Raw genomic sequence first — 22030 nt, forward strand, 5'->3', positions numbered from 1 at the left:
AGAAAAGGTGTGGTGGAAAACTCCAAGCTTATGTCCTTAAAAGGAGGCTGCCTGCTCTCCAGTATCTCTTTTCCCTTTCCTGCTTGCTGTAACAAAGTCCTAGCAATTGTGACTTGGCTTAGACCATTAAGAGGGTGACACCTTAAGAGAATGGTTCCCAAAGTGAGGTCCCCAGACCAGCAGCAGCAGTGTCACCTGCATTTGTGAGAAATGCAAATTCTCAGGTTCCATCCAAGACCTGCTGAATCGGAAACTCTGGGGCATGGGGCCGAGCAATCTGTGTTTCAAAAAACCCTCCAGGGAATTCTGATGCATGCTCAAGTTTGAGGGCTACGGAGCTGGGAGATGCAGAGCAAGAACAGAGAAGGAACCTGGATCCATGAAAGAACTCAGGAGGCAGGGCCACCCTACTCCCTTCCCCATCTTCCAGCTTGGATATTTACACAAGAAAAGCAATCTTCTATATTATTTAAGCCACCGTTATTTGGTCTTAGGTAAATGACATCAATATCTTAGTCAACAATATATTTAGATACATCCCTTCTTTTTTGAATTAAAAATTTTAGACATACACCTCACACCCATCAGGATGGCTACTATAGACAAGCAAAAAACAATAAATAATAAGTGTTGGCAAGGATGTGGAGAAATTGGAACCCTTGTGCAGTGTTGGTGGGAATGGAAAACGGTGCAGTGCTGTGGAAAACAGTTTGGCATTTCCTTAAAAAACTAAAAATAGAATTATCATATGATCCAGCGACTCCACTCCTGGGTGAACCTTGAGGAGCTAGAATAGTACCTCATATAAGTGGATTTAAACACTAATTATCTTTTTGTGACTGGTTTATTTCACTTAGTGTAATGTTCTCAAGATTCATCCATGTTGTAGCATGTCAGAATCTCCTTCCTTTTTAAGGCTGAATCATATTCCATGGTACGTCTATACCTAGGCTCCCTTGCAACCAGGAATATCCATGTGACATAGATCTAGACAGTGAGATGTAAGCAGAAACCCACCAGAGTCTGCTAGTCCTCCTGCCTTGAATGCAGATACAATGCCTGGAGCTGTGGCCTCCATCTTGTGATCATGAGGAAAAGGCCAAAAGAATCAGAGAGACCTCAGCAACAACAGCCCTGAGCCTCTCTGAACAATGCCAGCAGGCCCCTCCCTCTAGATTTGTTGAAAAAATCCCTGTGGGGGATCAGAATTTGTCACCCCCAAATGTGTCTCTTTGGCTTATTTATTTTTATTTTTTGTGAGGAAGATCAGCCCTGAGCTAACATCTGTTGCCCAATCTTCCTGTATTTTATGTGGGATGCCACCACAGCACGGCTTGATGAGAGGTGCTGGGTGGGAGCCTGGATCCAGGCCTGCAAACCCCGGGTCGCCAAAGTGGAGCACGCAAACTTAACCACTAGGCCACTGGGCCGGCCACTGGGCCAGCCCCTGGCCTGACTATTAAGAACAAAAGACTCTGAAGGAAACTTTGACCTTCCTAACTGCCTAAAAGAATTTAAGATAGAAGGCCTGTTCCAGGAAGGAGCTAATACCATAAGCCAACTACAGGATAATATAAACTAGGTGTGGCAGACAGGGAGAAACCTAACAAGGGCTCTTTAATCACAGTCCTCTCCATCTCTCATTATCTCGACAAGGCATGGCCAACATCTGTTTACCAAACATTTGCTTTTCCATCTCCATGTAAATTCCCTTCCTCCCCTTTGACCCTCAACATCCTCCTTTGTCTGTAGCTGAAGATGGCATTTAAGGTAGTGGCTTAGGCCATTTTGGTGAGTTACTCGGTTTTCCTGGGTTTCTCCGATATTATTAAAAACTCTGTTTGACTTTCTCCTGTTGCTCTGCCAGCTTAATTCTTAGATCAGCCAGAAGGACCTAGAAGGTAGCGGGATAGTTCCTCCTCCTCCACATCCTCAACACAGAGGTAGTGGGATGTCCCCACCATGGCTGCCAGGCCATCCTCCACCTACCTCCCCACTTCCCCGGGAGGCTGTCATCAGACAGCTGGCCCCTCAGTGTGGAGTACCCCACACCTCGTTTCAGCCATCCAGCCCCTTTTGTTTTGGCATCGTCCTTTTTGGGGTGTGTGACAAGGACCTTGAGGAGCTGGCATCTTTGGCTATCCTGTCTTTCGCTGTCTATGTAAGTAATTAACAGTGAATCTAAAAGTGGTTCCTGTATTTTTGCCGGTTCTATTGGTCCCAACTTGGCCATGTGCCCAGTGTGTGCGCTCAATCCTAAGTATAACTGGTGGTTTCTATTATCATCATGATTGTCTTTGACCTAAGACCGCCCTCTCCCCGACTTCTCCTCTCACAGACAATACGCACAGGCCAGAGGAAGTTCTTCATTTTATTTCCGCTCACAACCCCCAAAGGATCGGTCCCCTCCCTCCCTCACCTAGAGGCGGCCCCTCCCCCAACACCTTCACGAAACACTGATGCCCCCCCGAGCTAAAAAGCCCAGCCCGCCCCCCCCCACGGGCCCCCACCCCCCCCCCCCCCCCCCCGCCTGCCTCCCATCTGCCTGCATAGCCACCTGCTCTGTGAGCTCAGCCGCCTTTCGGCTCCCCACCCAAATGGAGCTCCCCCAGGTCCCTTGGCTTGTTTTTTTTTTGCTTATTACAAGGGTGCCATTCTTCAAACCCTCCCTTGTGGCCCCGATGGCTCCCCTTCCTCATTTGCATAGTGATTCTGCATAGCTTCCTGCCCTCGAGTCCCTGTTGGAGACCAGGTTTCCAAGCTCTGCCCTGCTCCCCGAGTCCCCTGTGGGCTTCAGCCCCCCAGCTCTTCCTTGAGGAGTGTAGACGTCACTCCTATGGCCAAACATTCCAGGATTCTGGGGAGGGACGAGGGGAGCAAAATGGACAAGAGAGGGGACAAGGATAAAAGCGGGGGGCGGGGGGAGAGGGATGTTTGGAATGAAGGTGGAGGCAAAGGGATGACCGGGACCCTCCCTCCTCAGCTCCGGAAAACAGAAGTGACCCAGAGCTGAGGACCAGCGCCCCCTACCGCCCAAAGCCCCTGCCCGGCTAGCTGCTGCGGGTCCTCTGGCTTCGAGCCTTGTACACTTCGATGAGCAGATCCTTGACGTACTGGATCTCCCGCTCCACCGACTCAGCCCTCTCCCTCAGCTCCCGGTTCCGCGCCTCCAGCCCCTGGCACTCGCCCTCCAGGGCCTCGCCCTCTGCCCGCTTCCTCTGGCGGTACCTCAGAGCTGCCGACTTGTTCTGGTCTCTCTTCTTTTGCTTGCGGTCCCCTCGGGTGGCGGCAGGATGGGGGTAGGGGGCCGCGCGAGAGGGTTGAGGTGGAGGAGGAGGGGGCTGCTGTGGGGGAGGCAGGGGCGCCAACCCCGAGTCGCCCTGCCCGGCCTCACTGCGGCAGTAGATGGCCAGCAAGTCAAGGGTGTCCAGGGCAGGGGGCTGAGGGAGGTCAAAGGTGGGGAGGGGGAGGGGCAGGGAGGGTGCTGGGGGTGGTGGCGGTGGTGGTGGCGGTGGCGGGGAGGATGGTGGGAGGAGTGGGGCATCAAGGAAGAAGTCTTCCATCTGCTCCAGCTCCTTCTTGAGGAGGGAGGCCATGGCTTCCAGGTCAGGTGGGGGTGGGGAAGGTGGGGGGAGGGCTCCTGGGGGTAAGGGGGGCTCCAGAGGGAGGAGGGCTGTAAAGTCAACCCGCTCAGTCATCCAGTCAGAGAAGCCGTCACCTGGAGGATTGGGGGGGACATAAAGGTCCGTGAGTTCTTGATCCTCCACCCAACCTGGTGCTCACTCATGTCCGTCTCGTTCATCCCATTCATTGAGTAAAACCACCAATCAGCCAAGCAGTCAACCGACCGACCAATGAGTCATCAAATCAGTCAGCCAACCAACAAACCATCCAACCAAAAAACCAGTCAGACATCTAACTAACCAATTAACCAACCAACCAACCACCAGTCAACCAACCACCCAATCAACCAACTAAATGAATCAGTCAACCAAGCAATCAACCTTTTAACAAACCAATCAGTGAACGAGTCAACCAACCAACGACTCAAACAACAAAACAGTCAACCAGCCATTACGTCAACCATCCCAACATCCTCTTGACTGATTATTCTACCTCGGTGGTTTCTCTGATTTACTCTCTAGTTTATTCTTAAAAGGCAAACTAGACGGCACATACACAACATACTCTGTTTCATCCCTGATTCATTAATTATTGAAAACCCACTATGTGCCAAGAGTTGGGGATACACTAATGAATAAAATCATTCCTGCCTTGGGGCCTCTGCATGTGCTGTTCCCTCCTGCTGAAAAGCTCTTCCCGTGGGTCTTTTCACTCATTCCTTCCCATCCTTTAGGCTTCAGCCAAAAGCCTACCTACTTGGAGAGAGTTTCCTGGCTATACACTCTAAACTAGGTCCCCGTTGTCATTTTTCAGCTCGATGGCTGTTTCTCACTTATTCCAATACATTATCATTGACTTTGTCTCTTGTCTGTCTCCCCACTGGAGTGCAAGCTCCAGGAGGGGAAAGATGGTGTCAGTCTTGTTCCCATCTGTATCCCCAGCACCTGAAACAGTGCCTGACATCTTGGAGGTGCTCAATCAATGTCTATGGGATGAATGAATGAATGAATTCTTCCTCTCCTGCCCCCACACCCCAGCTCATCCCACCTCCATTCTTTGCCTGCCCTTACCTGCCAGGGGCTCTCCCCCCCCTGGAAGCCCGCCCTCCAGGGCTCCCCCAAGGACCTCATAGGGGCCCAGGGGGGCAGGGGCCAGGGGGAGTTTCCCATAGTCTACAAGCCAGCCCAGCCCGCCAGCTGGGAGCAGGGCCCTGTCCAGCTCCAGCCCCAGGGTCGCCAGGAGTGACATAGCAGCAACACAGGTGCTGGGCACGGATGGCAACGAAGGAGGCTGCACCGACAGCAGGGAGGAGGCTCTGGACGTTGCTCAGCTGGGCGAAGACAGGCACCAAGGCGGAAGTGGAGGACCTACAGGGGGAGAAAACAGCGCTGGGGTCAGAGGCCGACCTCCCCCAGCGCCAAAGTCACAGGGAAACCAAGCCACACCCCCACCTCCCCGGGGGTCCTCCCTCCCGTTTCCAACTGGGCTTGGGGCTTGCCCTCTCCGAATTCTAAATCTGCCCTTTCTTTCCCCAGATCTCTGAGGCCCATGCACTCCCAAGGGAATTCTCTTTAGGGAGGACTCGCTTTTCTTCAGAATTCCCAAGCCCAATCCTTCCAATACAGAAACCTAATGTTCTCCCAGGGGAATTTCCTTAAGGGCCCCCCCCCCCCCCCCCCCATCCCCTTTCACAACAAAACTCAATCCCAGGGGAATTTTCTGCCAGTCACACCCCCTTCCCCTAAAATATTTCCTTTAGGCCCCATCCCCTCGCTAAAGTCCATCTCAAATCAGTTCCCAGGGGAATTGCCCCCTGCCCCGCCCTTTCATCAACGTGATCCACTCAAATCCCACTCTGCCCTTTGAACTTTGCGGTGACCTCCGCCGACCCACTAAGTCCCGCCCCCCACTGTTTGTCTTAGCTCCACCCCTCCCCGATGATTCCCCAGAGGCCCCACCCCTTTCTCGGATCGAAACCCCACCCCCCAGCTACGAGTCGCTTAGCCCCGCCCCTTCACACAATGGGCTCCCTCAAGCCCCACTCCTCGCGATAGCTGTGGTCCTAGCTCCACCCCCTTCTAACAGGTTGCCCCTAAGTCCCGCCTTCTACCCTGTCAATCTACGCCAGCCCCCGCCCCAACAGGTGCCTGAATGAAAGAGGGGAAACTACTCAGTGCGCCTGAGCAATGTGGAGCCGGAAGGATGTGGGGGCGGGGCCGGCGCAGAACAGCTCCCCACCCCCACCCTTCCACACGCGGTTCTCTCGCCCAGGGCCAAAGCGCATGCTCCGCCCCTCTGGGGGTCAGTGCGCATGTGCGATTGCTTACTGCCCGCCCTTCGCACACAAATACGGACTCCGGTGGGCTGACGCCTGAGCAACCGCGCGCGGACAGAATGGTTCGAGGGGCTAGTGCGCAGGCGCAACTTCCCGCGGGCCGTCTTTAAACACCAAGATTCTCTGGAAGAACGCACCCTCCCCCCCCATCGGGCGGAGTGCGCATGCTCCGCCGCGGGCCGACCGCCCGTCTTCCCTCTTCTGCGCCTGCGCGACCGTGATTCCTTGCTTTCGTCTCCCCAGCGCCCAGGCCGGGTCGTGCGGGCCGCGAGCTTCGAAAGGGCGGGAAAGGCGGTTGGAGAGGGAGGGGCGAGCGGTTACTCACTCCATGGCTGCGGAGAGGAGAGGCGGCGGCGGCCTCGGCTGAAGAAGGAAGGCGGGAGCGGAGAGCGCAGGCGCGGTGAGCGCGGAGAGGGGCCCGTGGGCGCGGAGGGGTGGCGGCTACAGAGCCATGGTCGGGGCTACGCGGGCGGAGGTAGCCTCGGGGTAGTGTGAGGAGAGATCGTGAGCTGAAGACGGGGACTGAGGCGGCCCCGGGGATTGGGGACAGATATACTGGGGGCGGCGCAGCACGGCCCGCTCGGATCCCTCCGCGCCCCGCCCCCGCGGGCCCCAACCGGGAGGCGGGCCTGGTGCCCCCTCGGGATCCCGGGATGCGACCCCTTTCATTCTTCTGCTCCAGAGGGTCCAGCCCCTTCTTCTTTCCGACCCCGGGAGTCCGGCCCTCGCTTGCCTCCGACTCCGGGGTTCGGGTCCCCTTCCCCCGGCTCTGGGGTCCCGTCCCTCCTCCCTGCCAGTCTGGGCATTCGGCCTCTCCTCTGCCCCGAGACCCGCACCGGCCTCTCTCTCGTCTCCTTTCCCCTGTTCACTAGTTTCCGGCCAGCCACATGCTCGTCTCCTCCCCGCAGCTGCCTTTGCCCATCCCTCCTTGTGGGTTCGAGTCTGGCGTGAGTCACAGGCCGCGCTCCATTCAGATTTCAGAGCTGCGAGGGTGGCCTTGGGCACATCCCTTAAGTTCTCTGGTCTCATAGATGGGGAATTGTCTGTAAAATGAGAATAATCGGCTCTACCTGGTGGGGTGGTTCGTGAGCATCAAGTGAGTGGGGACCTGTAACCCCAGAGCCCGGCTCCCACGGGCCTGTTCAACGTATTTTATTACTAATGGGAACACGGGGCCTCGGTCTCACCCCTTCCTCCCCTCCTGGCAGGGGCCCCAGACTCTTGAGCGTCCAACACCTGCGCATAGGTCATTCTTGTGTCGCCTTTACTCCCCAGTTTCCAGCCATCGCGCCCCTCCTCCACTCCGAATTCTGGACGCCGCGCCCTTTCTTGGTGCAGGGAATTCGGGCAGCATCGCCCTGGCTCTCTTCTCCATCCCCTGCCCACCTCTCCGCAGCCCTCGTCCTCGCCACTCCTTTAGGGACACTTGGTTCATCGTTCTGTTCCTGCTCTTCACCCTGACTTCCTTTCAGATGGTCCTCGGCCTCCGCCGCCCCCGCTGGATCAGTGTTCCAGCCCTGCCCAAAATAGGGAGACCCACACTCCCATTTGCTAAAAGGGGAGAGCTCCCCTCCCTGGGCGCTGGGCCCTCCACCAGCCCAAGTGCATGTGGGTCTTTCCTCCGCTGCGGAGACCCCTCCCTGTCCCAGCCTGCCGCCGTCCACGTCGGGACGCTGCACCTGGAGTTCGACTTTTCATCGCTTCTGTGGCGTTTATGAGACTGAGTGGAGATCCAGAGAAGGTGGGAGCCACCTGATCTTGAGAGGCATCTGGGGATGAACGTAGGCAGGCTTCTGTTGGTGCAGGACGTCCTTGGGATCTGACCGCCTTCCCTCAGGGCTCTTACTGTCCACTCTGCCTGTATTTGCGCACTTGCCGTATGGGGGCTACGTGACACCTAGGCAGCATGGAGTGGGTTAAAAGCACAGCCTCTGGAGCCGGGTTGTTGCCTTCAAACCCTGACCACACCCCACTTATTAGCTTGCTGGGAATTTCCCCTCACTTCCCTGTGCCTCAGTTTCCATTAATAGGACCAGAATAAAGTGTGGAGTCTGGTTAATAGAAACGTACCAGTGTTCGCGGCCATTATTGGTACCTATTCTTAGTTCTGTTAATGAGGATGAAATGAATTAGTCCAGGTCAAGCATTTTAAACTCATGCCTGGCACACAGTAGGTGCTACGTAATGGAGACTGTTATTATTGTCATTGTGGTGTATGTGTTTTATTTCCATTGCTAAGCGGTAAGTGCTTTAGAAGATCTTCCACCTTTTAAGTGAGTCTTAGGGGCTGCCCTCCTTCCGCTTCTCAGTATCAATCGTGAGCGATGGCGGGTGAGGTGAGGGTGGGCTCTGCTGGCTGTGGGGAGGCACAGCATCCCCCCGTCTTCTCTTCTGAAAAGACCTAGGTTATGCCCGTGCACTATGTGGAGTATTTCTCTTTAAACGCTTTCTTTTGTGATAATTTTAAATTTACGGAAAAGTCACAAAGATAGTAGCGTTTCCGTGTACCCCTCATCCAGTTCCCCCGTGGTTGACATCTTACATCTCTGTGGCACATTTGTCACCGCTAAGGACCCGACGTCGGTCTGTTTCTATTAACTAAACTTCACACGGTACTGATTTCACCAGTTGTCCCCTGATGCCCTTTTCTGTTCCAGGATCCTGTCCAGGATGCCGTGTTCCATTTAGTCCTCACGTCTCCTCAGCCGCCTCTGTCTGCGGCAGGTCCTCAAACTCCCCTTGTGTCTCGTGACGCCGACAATTTTGGAGAGTGCTGGTTGGGTATTCCATGGCCCTCAGTTTGGTTTTATCTCAGACTGGGATGGTGGGTTTTTGAGAGGATGGCCAGGGAGGAGATATTTTTGATGGCTGGAAACGAGTGTGCGGTGTGTGCTGACTGAGAAGACCTCGGGGCACAGACCCTGGTCCCCATGTCCCAGTCCCTTGTGCTTTTTTTCTCTAGCCATTGGATGCCACCTGGTTCAGCCCTGGTGCCAGGTGCCCCCCACCAGCAGCTTGACTCAGTCCTGCTGAGTGGCTGCCATTTCGCACACTTAGCTCCCTGGGCCTTCCAAGCAGGTTCTAATTTATGGGCAGTGGGTCATCAGTGGCTACCTGTGAGCCCAGGTCTTGGCACCCTGAGCCGTCTCCTGTGCCCACCCCTGACCTGGCCCCATGGCCCGTCTGGGACTCAGATGCCCTGGCCTCCTCCAGCTTCACAGAGTCCTCCAGGGTCCAGGTGCCCAGCCCCTTCAGCCCCTGAGCTGGGGCTGGGAGCATGGGTGGGGCTGCTGGGGACTCTTTGTCGGTGCGGAGGAGCCAGGATTGGGGAGTGAGGTGGCCATTGCAGGCAGGTTGCATCACCCAGGCTCTTGGATGGGGAGGGGGAGTGGGGAGATTCTCTAGGGGGCCCCAGCGCACCTGGCAACCATTCCTGGTTAGAGCACTAGAGCCCGGGATCTGGGAGAGGTCCCAGCACAGCAAGGGAGGGGGTGGTGGAGGGGAAGGGAGAGCAGCCACCTGTGCAGGGCCCTGGGATTCTGAGACTCATGCCAAGAAGAGGCCCCAGATCACAGAGATTAACCCACTTGCCTTGCAGGGGACGAGACTGGGGCCCCAAGAGGTGAAAGGCGTTGAGCACAACCACACTGCTAGTTAGAACCCAGGCCTCAGCAGTTCTGCCCAGCTTCCAAGGCCCTCCAACCCCCAGGGAGAACCTCTCTCCCCTCAGATCTCCGGGGTCCCTGACCCCTGGCTCAGGGCACAGCCTGCCGGGATGTCACCCAGGCTGGACCTTCACCTCAGGTCTGCTGCTCACATTGCCAAACTCTATTGATTCCCCCCTGCCCTGGGGGAGGCCCTCCTCACCTGTGCTGTTGCAGCAACCTCTCCCTGGTTTCCCAATCCAGGGGGCGGCCTGGCGTGATGGAAGAGGCAGCGAGTTTGCATCAGGTGGACCCAGTTGGCCTCCGAGCCCACATCACTTAGTCCTGGCCGGGGATGCAGACGTGGTCCTTCCTCTGCCTGAGCCTTGCTGCCTTCTGCAGAGCGGCTCAGAGCGTGGACTCTGGAGCCAGCCTACTGGTTTCACATCCCAACTCCACCACTTCGGAGACCCTCGGCAAGGGGCATCTTCTCTCTGTGACTCAGTTTCCTCATCCAAGAAATGGGGATAAGAACCCACCTCATGGGCTTGTGGTGAGGATTAAGTGCGTCAGTGTATGTAAACTTCCCAGCTTTGGGCCTGCCCGGTCAGGGACGTTAGTCACTTCTCTGTGAGGGTCAGGGTGCTGGGAGGATGCTATGAAACGAGATAGGTCAGGCCCAGCATTTAGTCAGAGCTCAGGGTCTGTCGTGTTTGTTTCTCTTCCTGTCCCCACCACACTTTGTTCCGCTTTCACAGCCACCTCGCAGACAGATGTCTGTGTACGTGACCGTTCCCCGAGCACTTAGAAGGCAAGGTCAGGACCCTCCTGATTCCCAGAACCGATGCCACAGCCCCCGGCCTCTGCTGCTGCCTCAGTAGACGTCAGTTCATTTTTCAGTGAGTTGCTCGTGCACAGAGGCTGGGCGTTCAACACTGGTCCCTAACGAGGCGCAGGGGCAGGTGTCCAGGTCACACAGGCAAGGGGGACGGGTTGGAGGTATGCGTCCTGGCAAACAAGAGCAGGAAGGCCAAGGCCGGCTCAGCTGGGGAAAGGGCAGTGCGGGGGCTGGACCTGCAAGCACAGGCCTGCCACGTGGCCCAGGAGCTCAGAGTCCTCAGGAGCCCCTTCCCTCCCCTCGCTCCTGCTTCTCCCTTGGCAGAAGCAGCCGCAGCTCTTAGGACCCGGTGAACCCCTGCGCTCCTGCGCCGGCTCTGGCATCCTGGGTGGTCGTCTTCTGTGTTAGTCTGCCAGTTAGCTGCTGAAACAAATTGCCACAAACTTAGTGGCCGAAAACAGCACACATTGGTTCCCTTTCAGTTCTGGAGACCAGAAAGTCTAAAATGGGTCTGCAGGCCTGTGCTCCTTCTGGAGGGTCTAGGGCAGAGTCCATTTCCTTGCCTTTTCCAGCTTCTAGAGGCACCTGCGTTCCTTGGCTTGTGGCGTCTTCCTCGCATCGCTCCAGCCTCTGCTCCCATCATCACAGCTCCTATTTCCCTCTTATAGAGGCCCTTGTGATTGCATTAGGGCCCTCACCGATAATCCAGGCTAACGCCTCCATCAAAGGTCCTCGATTTAGTCACATCTGTGAAGTCCCTTTTGTCACATGGGGTCACATCCACAGGTTCTGGGGCCTGGAATGTGGGCATCTTTGGAGGACCCTTATCCAGCCCACCATACCTCCCCTCTTGGAGCCTCAGTTTCCTCCTCTGGGAGATAAATCCTAGGGCCAGCCCTGGGGTGCCCCCTCTGTCACGGGCTCACAGGGACTGGCTATAGGAAAAGGACAGGACACACTGAAGGTAATTGATGACCTAATGTCCTGGAGCTCAGGGCACCACCACCTTACCGCGCTGTGGGCTCCAGCTAGATACCGTGCCCGCTTGTGCTGCGGTGGCCTCATCAATAAGGTGGGGACAATAGCAGAACCCTCCAGGGAGGGCAGTGGTGAGGAGCGTGGAGATGATACTTGCAAATGCCCAGAACAGTGCCTGGCTCAGCGAGTGGGCCATCCCCGCAGGCCCTGTCTCAGACGTGGCCTGCAGAGGCCCTGGGCCACCTGGAAGACACGACTGCTGCTCAGGGACAGCCCGTCTGCCGGGCAACAGTGCCGGCCTGGCGGTGCACAGCTGGTTTTACAGGAGAAATTGGAAATCAGATTTTTCTGCGAGATTTAAGTTTTAAAAGGTTAGTGAGTAATTCAGAGAAACCCCAACAAACCACAAATGTAGAGAGGCTCAGGCTGTGGGTCCTTCCTGACCTTTGTGTTCAGTGACGCCCCCCGCCCCCAAATCTGTAATCCACTCTACCCATAGCAGAGAACAAAAGGACCCAAGTGCTTCTCATTCTAGAGTCACTGAGAAGTCAGGCCGCACCCCTCCCTGCTGGACTGAGCAAGATGAGGACACAGCAGGGCCTCGCTCAGACTCAGCCCAATGCCCTGTAAAGTCCTGAGGGGGGTGGTTGTGGGGAGCAGGGAAGGAGTCTCTAGAATATCGTCAGTGAGGGTTGGGTGCCTGCTGAGAGGGTGCTGGCATCTTATTACCCCGTCTGTTCCCTCTCAGCCATCTGCGCCTACAGCCAGAGGGCTCCAGCTGGGGGATCGCCCACCGTGGAGGCCCAAGGGGCCTCTCAGTAAGGGGGTGTTAGAGAAGACATGTTGGAGGAGCAGGGCAGGTCCGGTGACGGGAGGGTTCAGGGAGGCGGGGCAAGTCCCTGACCAGGCATCTCCATGTTATCCAGAGGGAGTGATGGGTGGAGCTGATGCTGGGTTAAGAAGCAGCTGTCGTCGGCTCTGAGCCAGGAGGGTTCGGTCATTTTTGTGCTTTGGACAATGTTTGTGTTTCTGTCTGTGTTGAGACGGGACTCCGGAGCGGTCTTATTTTTCTCTCGGTCCACCACAGTCAGGGTGGCCTTTGCTGTGGTGGGTGTTCTGTGAAATTGTGTGCACCAGGAGATCCCCAGGGCCTGACTGCGCGGGCTGCCTTCCCTTCCTCACAGCTCATCCTGCCAAGCTGAGGAAGACAGGTGGAGAGCAGTGGCGGGGCAGAGGGGGCAGCCTCGGTGTGGCCTGTGCCCCTGCCACGTGTTGGGCCACGGATGCGCAGTTCCACAGGGTTGCTTGGGCACAGAGGAAGTAACAGCACCAGTCACGGTGGGAGCTGACGGGAGCAAGAGAGGGGAGTGGAGCAGAGATGGGGCCGCAGCAGGAAAGCCAGGCCCCGGGGCTGCCAGGTGCCCCTGCACAGGCATGTTGGGATGCCTCACGGAGAGGTCGAGGGTCAGCAGCTTTGCCCTCTCCTCCTGCCCCTCCTGCCCGCCCCCAGCCAGAGCAGGATCAGATTCCTGAGGGGGGGACAGGAAGGAGCAGCCGAAGCCCACTGTTCACTCCCAGCCCAGGAGGCCAGCCCACCGCTGGGGGAGCCGGACGGCGCTGGCCTGGACTGGAGAGTGAGATCTGAGGAAGGCCCTGGAGGTGGCCCGCTGTGTCGTCAGAGAATGGAAAGGGGGTACTGGATGTGGCGCATGGTGGCAGGGGTGGGAAAATGTCGCGTTGGAGAGGCTCATGAGGCCCCAGCTCAGCTCTGGGGCCGGACAGCCTGGGTCAGTCCTGACTACCTGTGTGACTTGAGGCAGGCTCCCTAAATTCTCTTGACTTCACTTTGCTCGTCTGTAAAATGGGGTTGTTGATGGTTCCCGCTTCACGAGGTTGTGAGGCAGCGCAGGTGAGGGGCTGCGAGCAGGGCCCGGCACGTAAGTGCCAGAAACGTTAGTGTGGTGACTGGTACCCAGGGGTGGCAGGGGCTCCGCTTGGTTCTAACTCTCAGAATCAAAGCCACCCTACCCCCACCCCTGGCAGCGTTCACCTGGTCCCCAGAGAAGCCGTCTCCATGGCAACCGTCTCTGCCACAACCTGGCCTGGATGGGTCCCTCCCTCCCCTGCTGACATCACGGCCCCTCCCCTGGGACGCTGGTGTTGATTACAGGAGAGAGGCTGGGTGGGGGGCGCTCAGGTGTGTGCGGTCTGTCTACACGCGCACACGCCCGCCTGCTGTGCTCCAGAGCCTTCTCCCCAGTCTTGATGTCTTCACGTTGTATCCGTGCCCGGCTGCCTTCCCCGTGAAGCCCCCTGATGGCCTCCCAGCTGGCTGGAGCATTTGAACTCCATTCTCCTCCCCAGCCTGTTCTCAACCAGTTTTTCTTGTCCCCAGAAGAAAGTGGGATCCTGTCTTAAGAAAGTGCTCTGCCCAGGCCCTGCCCACCCTCAACCCTTTCCCAGCATCCCTTGCTTGGTTGGTTGATTTCGTGGCTTTATTGAGGTACTGTCATTCACACCCGTTTATTAAAGTGTACAGTTCGGTGGTTTTTACTACATCCACAGTTGTGCACCCATCACCACAATCTAGTCTTAGAGCATTTTCAACGCTCTGAAAAGAAGCCATATCCATTGGCTGTCACTCCCCATTCCCCCAGCCCTAGGCAATCACTAATCTGCTTCCTGTCTCTAGGGATTTGCCTATTCTGGACGTTTCTCGTAAGTGGAGTCCTACATTGGGTGGTCCTTTGTGTCTGGTTTTCTGGGTTCGTCCATTTTGTGGCGTGTATCAACACTTCATTCTTTAGGGCTGAATTATGTCCCATTGTGTGGACCTCCTACATTTTACCCATTCTTCAATTGATGGGCATTTGGCTGGTTTCTACCTTTTGGCTATTATGAATATGCATGTACAAGTTTTGTGTGGACGTTGGTTTTCATTTCTCTTGGGAGATACCTGGGAGTGGAATTGCTGGATTATAGGCTAACACTATGTTTAACCTTTTGAGGAACTGCCCAACTGTTCCCAAAGTGGCTGCGCCATTTTTCGTTCCCGCTATTAATGGATGAGAGTTCCAGTTTCTCCATATCCTCTCCGACACTTGATATTGTCCATCTTTTTGTTGTTGCCGTCCTAGTGGGTGTGAACTGGTATGTCGTGGTTTTGACCTGCGTTTCATGATGGCTGATGATGCTGAGCATCTTCTCCCATGCTTGTCCACCATTTGTGTGTCTTCTTTGGCGTCATGTGTTTTAACACAGGGTTTAGCATCGTTCCCCAGACCAGCAGGCCCTTGCCCGTCTGAGCTTTGGCCTGGAATGACATTGATCTAACCCCTTCCTACCTGACTAACTCCTCCACATCCCTCAAAACAGGCTTCAACATCCCTTCCTCTTCTAGAAGCATTTCCATGACCCTCCCTTCCCACAGCCCCCAGGCAGAGTAAGTTGCCACTTCCCCCCAGCTTCCAGTGGGTTCTAAGCAAAGCACTTTCGTGGTGTCCATCTTGTCATCCTATAATTTCTCTCTCTGTCTGGTACCCTCAGTAAACTCTGAATTATCTCAGGGCAAGGACCTTCTCTTATTCTTTCTGACTTTGACATTGATGTTGACATTGGACAAGTTGCTTAACTCTAAAAGGGAGATGCGGATGGTACCTGCCTTGTGGTTGGAGGGTGAGAACTAAACCGGTTAGTAGGGGCAGCTGTTGTACAGCTCATGGAGCTGACTCTCGAATGGGGAGACAGACAGCGAGATCCATCAGTTCAGTGTGTTATGTTTCAGATGGTACCAAGTCCTAAGCATAGCCAAGGAGGAGCTTGCTGAGCAGGTGACGTTTTAGCACAGACCTGCAGGAGGTAAGGGAGTAAGCCATGTGGACATCTGCGGGGAGAGCCTTGCAGGGGCGAGGGAACAGCAAGTGCAAAGGCCCTCAGGCAGGAGTGCTTTAGGCACTTCTGAAGAGCAAAAGGAGGCTGATGGGACTGGAGTGGAATGACGGAGGCAAACAGCGGTCGGAGATGAGGGCACCTTTTGGCTTTTGGGAATAATGCTCCTGTGAAGCGTTGTGTACAAGGTTTTGTTTGAATACCTGTTTTCAATTGTGGTGGCTTTTCTTTTATCGCATTTAAACAATGCTCAGGTTTTGGAGGGTAGTGGCCATGCCATATTGTCTTTGTTTGCCCAGCACAAGGTCTGTCCTCTCCTAACTCTCAGTGATGTTTGTTCACTGAACAAATGAGGTATATTTGTGAGTTACCCAACACATGGTGGCACACAGTGGATGCTGAGTGGTTAGGGCTTTTATTATTATTTTTTAATGAATGCAGTTGGTACATCAGATTGGCAGGACTTTCCTAATCTCAGGTGCTGGCAGGTTGGAGGGAATGGTCGTATCAGGTGCTGGCACTTAGAATAAAAACAGGTCCATGCAGGTTCCAGGGCAATGTGCTAGTCCCTAGTCAAACCAAAATGCAAGAGTCCATGGCCAGCAATTCTCCATCTGGGGATCGGCCCTGGAAAAGTGTCTGTGCCTCTGCCCCAGAAAGCAGGACCAAGTGTGCTTGTTGCTGTGCTGTTAATAAGGAAAAATTGGACACGTCCTAAATGTCCATCAGTAGAGACATGGATCAATAAAATGTGGTATCGTCATATCATAGACTGATTGACAGCGGCTAGAAGAAATGAAAAACATGTTTGGAAAAGGACAAGTTGGAGAGTGACACATACAGTGTGACACTTGGCGTAGCAGGGAAAACACAGGAATAAACACATTTCCTCTGGCTGTGAACTCGCACACAGATGCAAGATAAAAGATACACCACAGGGGGCCGGCCCCATGGCCGAGTGGTTAAGTTCGTGCACTCTGCTTCAGCAGCCCAGGGTTTCACCGATTCGGATCCTGGGCACAGACATGGCACTGCTCATCAGGCCATGCTAATGCGGCATCCCACGTACCACAACTAGAAGGACCCACAACTAAAATACATACAACTATGTACTGGGGGTCTTTGGGGAGAAAAAGAAAAAATAAAATCTTTAAAAAAAAAAAAGATACACCACAGCTCTTAACAGGGGTCTCTCACGGGGCCAGGGACCAGGGTGGAGGACAGTGATCAAAGGAATCTTAGCTTTGTCGGTGATGTTCTAAACAATATTTTGAAGACAGGACTGATATGTGAACTGTGGAGTTAAAGTTTAAGTGCTAAAAATGCAGTTATCAGGGCCAGCCCCTGTGGCCTAGCAGTTAAGTTTGGCGCTCTGCTTTAGCAAACCAGGTTCGCTTCCCGGGCGTGGACCTACACCACTTGTCTTGTCAGTGGCCATGCCATCGCAGTGGCTGACATACAAAAAGAGGAGGATTGGCAACAGATGTTAGCTCAGGGCCAATCTTCCTCAGCAAAAAAAATGCTGTTAGAGAAAAAAGAATCTCTCAATACAAGAGAAAAACAAAACTGTGCTTGGCAAAAAAGGCACCAGCACCAGAGTATTCCTCAGATCTTTTCCAGTCTTATTATTTTATATTGAGTGGTTCTAGAATCTTCCTTAAAATCTACCCTTCTGCTTGTTTCCTGATGTCTGTTCCACTCATGTCTTAACTCATTTGCTTTCCCCATGGGGAAAATTGCTGTTTGTCCCCGACCTGAGCTCCTTTGGGGGCAGTCTTGGGCCTCAGGAGCAGGAAGGAGAGAGTAATTGCTAATTAGCCGTGCAGTGACTTCTTGAGGCAGAGATGGTGTTTTCGAGGGAAGGAAGGAAGAAGAGAGATGATTGAGAAGCTATGAATCCAAGAAGCATTTGGGTGCCAGCCTGAGGCCACCCTGAGCAGCCGGCAGCCAAGGCCAGGTGTCGGTGGCTGGCCCAGCGGGCTTCCCTCCAGCAGCCTGGAAGCCTGCGGAGAGTGACTCCTGAGCTACGTAAGTGAACGTGCAGTGTGGTGCGTGTGGCAGGACCGTGTGCACAGCGTGGGAGGGTGCAAACTGTGCGTTTGTTTAAATGCCCCGACAATCTCTGGGAGGAGGCACAAGAAACCTAACAGCTTGTCCCCAGGGAAGAGAGCTGGTGGCTCTGGGGGACGGGGGAGGATGGAGACCACTGTGTCCCCTTTTGTACCTTTTGAACGTCGAACCATGTGAGCAACTACCTATTCACAAAAATAATTCAATTTTCATTTTTAAAAATACCCAGTGATATGTCACTGCGTAGGTTGAGGAGTGGAACACGTGTGACAGTGCCTTCTCTGCACTTAATTTGCATGACATTACATGACATTAGCGATCCCTTCATGTGATTCGGACTGGAAGCCTGACAGGCAGTGAGGGTTTCTACGGCCCCTCCCCCTGAGGAGCAGACAGATAGACAGACAGGCCCCCTGTTTGTCTGTCTCCGCAAGGTCTCTAATACTTAATGCAAGTTGGTTATACCTGGGGGGGTGAAAGGGCTTGAGTGTGCCATCCTTAGGGAGGAGCAGGACGCAGGAAATCAGGACCAGAATCCCAGGTGGGCATCTATCCCGCCTTCCCTGTTGGGGAAGGCTGTAGTGTGGAGGAGAGGTGGCCTTTAGAGGGAGGTGAGCACCGAGCGGTCCTTGCTGTGGACTGGCTTCAAAACGCAGTTCTGCCCCTCTCTGTCTGTGTGTGCACTGCCCCTCTCTGAGGCTGTTTCCTGCAGCCTGGGCCGGCCGTGCCCACCAGGCAGCGTGATTATGGAAGTGCCAGACAGTAGCCCAGGCCACCACCAGCTCCCCCAAGGGGACCGCAAGAGTCTTGCCCATCCCCACCCCCAGCAGCCTGGGTGAGCCTTTCCAAACGTGAGTCAGATCCTGACACCTCGGAACCCTCCCGTGGCTTCGTGCCTCGCTCTGGTCCGGCCACACTGCCTCCTCCCTGATCGGGAGCCCCCAGCACACTCCTGCCGTGGCGGAGGGCTGGTCAGGGGCCGCTCACGGCTTCTCAGTTGATTCCATTCTCGAAAGGCAGGCTCTTGGAGCTCGTCTGTTGCTGAGGGTTGGAGGGTTTTTCTTTGCCTCGGGGGAGAGGGGAACCCATTTGAGATATCGAAGACGCAGAGTTGGTGGACTTGGGGAGAGCAGACGGTGAGTTCTGGTTGACATGTTGGGGAGACAGCCTGGGGAGATGACGGTGGGGGACAGGGGACAGGGGAGCCGACAGGGAGTCGCTGCCCTAGCACACAGGGCAGTGGTACCAGCCGGGCGTTTGAGCCTCAACTGGGATCCAATTCCCAGGGCTGGGCTGGTGGTGGCCCAAGGCACAGGTCCCCTCAGTCTCTGATCTTCCCCTTTTCCTCTCTTCCTCTCATCTCTGCTCTGATCCTCTGGTCTCTGAGCCCTGTGGTCTCACATCCTCCAAGTCTTAAATAGCTGATTCCGTAGGTGAAAGGGTAGTTCCCACGGGCACAGCGCCTGTCCTTCCTGAGCCGCCTGGGCTCAGCATTGTCACCAGCGCCACCTGGTGGCTGTGGGCCGAATGCCAGGAGCGTTGGGTGCAGTCTCTCCAGAACTTGCGTTACTTTATGAGAGGTTAACGTTTCCTGGGCCCCAGGAGACCCCAGGCGCTGTGCGAAGTGCCTGACTCGCATCAGACCGTCTCGTCTTCACGGAGATCGTGTGGCTCTTGAGCCATCGTCCCCTTTTTTCAGATGAGGAAACTGAGGCGTGGGGGCTGAATTAGAATCTAAGATCCCAGTGCTAGGAGTGGATGGGCGGGGACTCGGGGCTGCTCCTCTTTGCTGAGCTGTGTCTTCCAGGGAACTGACAGAAAAGGACGGGCGAAGGCCCCTGTCCCCAGAGCGCACAGAAGTCGCAGTCTGGGCTCCTCGTGACAGCGGTCTGCCCGCTGCCGGAGCCCTGGGAGGTAGAGTCCTTCAGCCAGCTGTGCTCGCGGCTGCCCCCAGCGAACAGGATTTCTGTTCCAAGGTGGGGGCGGCAGCTGCCTCGGCCCCAGTGGGCCAACCACGTTGTGGAAGGGTCGCTCAGGCCTCAGGGGAGAAGATGAAGGGCAGCGGTGGGGTCAGGAAGGGAAACGGCATCAGGCCTTTGTCACCGGTGGAGGGACTAGCCTGGCACTCTGACTCTGTGGCCCGGCCCCACCTCCCACAGCCTGCTGCTCCAGCCACAGCTGTACAGAGCCTGGCCTGTATGTGTGTCACTCCCTCGGCGGCATGTCCACCCAGAGGACCCCACTCATCCCTTAAGACGTAATTCTGCCATCTCCTCCCCTGCCCCAGGTAGAACTTCAGGACTTGGCCCCAGAAAGATCTGGATTCCCGTCCAGGGCCTAGTGTTTGCTGCTGTGTGACTTTGGAGGAGTCACGTCACCTCTCTGAGCCTGTTTCCCATCCAGAAAGGGTTCAGTGTGCTGCTGCCGGTGCTCCTAGCACAGTACTAGTACACAGGCGGTGCTCAGTAAATGGTAGTTATTAGTTATCAGGCGGTCAGTCACAATTATTTATTGAGTGCCTGCTGCATACCAGGCATGCTCTAGGTGCTGGGGATACAGCAGTGAACAAAACAGAGAAATCCTGCCCCTGGGGCTGACACCCTCTCCAGCCCTCCTTGGTGTTCCCGGGCCACCTTGTCCCTGCCTCCATCACACCTGGCCTGTCGTTGCCGGGTGTCACACCCACACCCCTGGGGTGGTCACCCAGTGGCGGGGGCTGTCCAGATTTTCAGGATCGCCGCTCACTGTTCTTTCCCCACCAGCTCCCCGGCGATTGCGGCCGCATGGCCACCCCCACTTCCAGGGTGTGCTCCCCAAGCCTGTGTCTAGATTCAGTTCCTGCTCCTCCTTTCTCCCCGACCCTGTATCAGTTTCCTGTTGCTGTTGTAACAAGTTATCACAAAGCAGTGGCTTAAAGCAACACAGATTTATCCTCCTACAGTTTTAGAGGCCAGAAATCCCAGATGGGTCCACAGGGCTGCTTCCTTCCGGAGACTGTGGGGAAGCATCCATTTTTTGCCTTTCCCGGCTTCTAGAGCCGCCTGCATTCCTTGGCTGGTGGCCCCTTCCTCTGTCTTCAAAACCAGCGGCGCAGCGTCTCTCAGAACGTTCTTCCGTGGTCACATCTCCACTTAAGGACCCTCATGGTGACATTTAGGGCGTACACAGATATCCAGGGTGCTCTCCCCATCTCAAAACCCTTAATTTCATCACATCTGTAAAGTCCGTTTTGCCCCTCACGTCACATATTCGCAGGCTCCAGGATTAGGGCGTAGACACGTGGAGGCTGTTATTCTGTCTGCCACACACAACCTCCACATTCTTCTTCCTCCTTCCTTTCCTGTTGCTGCAAGGCTGAGGTCCCCCATGTTCGTTCCCAGGCGCCCCTGTGCCAGGTACCGAAGGAGAGGGCCTTTGCCAGGGAGGGGCGGAGAGTCCCAGGGCCGGTAACAGTGACACCTGCCCCTCATCACACTGGCATTGCTGTTCTTGTCCCACGTCAGGACCTTGTTGCAGCTCCTCCCTTGAGCTCGAACTCTCCTCCCTCTGATACGCCTCCGTTAATTTAACCTTCACCCCTGCACCGGCGCCCCCACGTTTTCTCTCTTCCAGAACACTTAACCTCTTCTAACACGCTGTGGAATTTCTTGGTGATGTTTGTGGTTCCCCGTCTGTCTCCCCTGCTGGAACAGCAGCTCCGCGAGAGCAGGGCCTCCCTCTGATCGTTCCCAGCCGCGTTTCCAGGGCCCTGCACGGTGCCTGTGCACAGCAGGTGCTCAAAAACATCCGTGGTGTGAATGATCCTTATACTGCAGAGAATTTGTCTGCTCTCTGTGACCGCACCCCGGGGGATGGGCCTTTTTCCCTCTGTGTTGTCGCCACTGTACGCAGAGTAGGGCTGGGTAGCTGTTAGAGTAGATAAGTTAGATCAAGTGAGGATTGGGAGTGGCGGGAGAGCTAAAGGTAGAGGTAAGGTTAGCGGGCCTGGGTGAAGTTGGAGGTGGCGGCAGAGAACTGTGGTCCTCAAAGCCGGGGATGGGCTGTGTCTGGGTTGGAATCCCCTTGGCTCTCTCTCCGGCTCCCTGGGCTGTGAAGGTGGGTGGACGTGGTTTGAAAAACAAGGGTAGAGGCAGGTCAGGCAAGACAGGGTGAGAGGGTGGGCCGCTCGGCCAGGAACCCGCTCGGTGACCTCGAGGCAGCTGCTTCTCCTCCCTCCGGGCCTCAGACCGGGGGCGACCTGCTGACAGCCGCAGCTGTGGCCGTCCAGCCCTGAGCACCTCGCTCAAGCACATCCTCCACTTTCTCCAGGAAAAGCACCGCTTCTGCAGTTTCTGTTCCTCCCTCCTTCCCCCAGTGCCGTCAGCTTCTCTTTTAGGAAAGCTCGGCTCTTTGGTAAAAGTGGAAAACCCTGTGTGGGAGCCCATGAGAGGGTGGATGTGTTCAGCCACGTTGGTGAGAAACTCCCAAAGGCTTGGTTGTCAGCGGCCTTGTTCACTGGGACAGAAACATCGCTTGATTTCATTTTGGTAGAAACTTACACATTTCCCAAATTGCGGTCCTCTTCTCTCTGCTCAGAGTCCTGGCTCAGGCCTTGGGGTCTTGGCCTGGCCTCCGCTGCTGCCCGACCTCCAGCCTCTACCCACCTCCACTCCA

General features: G+C 55.5%; 2 protein-coding genes across 2 annotated transcripts in view; one reads left to right on the forward strand and one right to left on the reverse strand.

Moving 5' to 3' along the window:
• Window positions 1-2486: 2486 nt before the first annotated feature.
• Window positions 2487-7226, reverse strand: ATF5 (activating transcription factor 5). The gene is made up of 3 exons (XM_046682557.1): window positions 6285-7226; window positions 4695-4991; window positions 2487-3718 (listed from the first exon to the last, which is right to left on the reverse strand). Exons 2-3 carry the CDS (start codon window positions 4870-4872, stop codon window positions 3051-3053), a joined length of 846 nt encoding a protein of 281 aa, XP_046538513.1. The 5' UTR covers window positions 4873-4991; window positions 6285-7226; the 3' UTR covers window positions 2487-3050.
• The window catches only part of IL4I1 (interleukin 4 induced 1), a 37144-nt gene continuing 20924 nt past the window's right edge, over window positions 5811-22030 (forward strand). The window contains exons 1-2 of the mRNA XM_046682143.1: window positions 5811-5929; window positions 6001-6359. Of these exons, the coding sequence (XP_046538099.1) occupies window positions 5811-5929; window positions 6001-6359 (478 nt within the window). The remainder of the gene's footprint in view (window positions 5930-6000; window positions 6360-22030) is intronic.

This window comes from Equus quagga, chromosome 13 (genome assembly GCF_021613505.1).
Source record: "Equus quagga isolate Etosha38 chromosome 13, UCLA_HA_Equagga_1.0, whole genome shotgun sequence".
In the NCBI taxonomy this organism is placed as follows: Eukaryota; Metazoa; Chordata; class Mammalia; order Perissodactyla; family Equidae; genus Equus; species Equus quagga.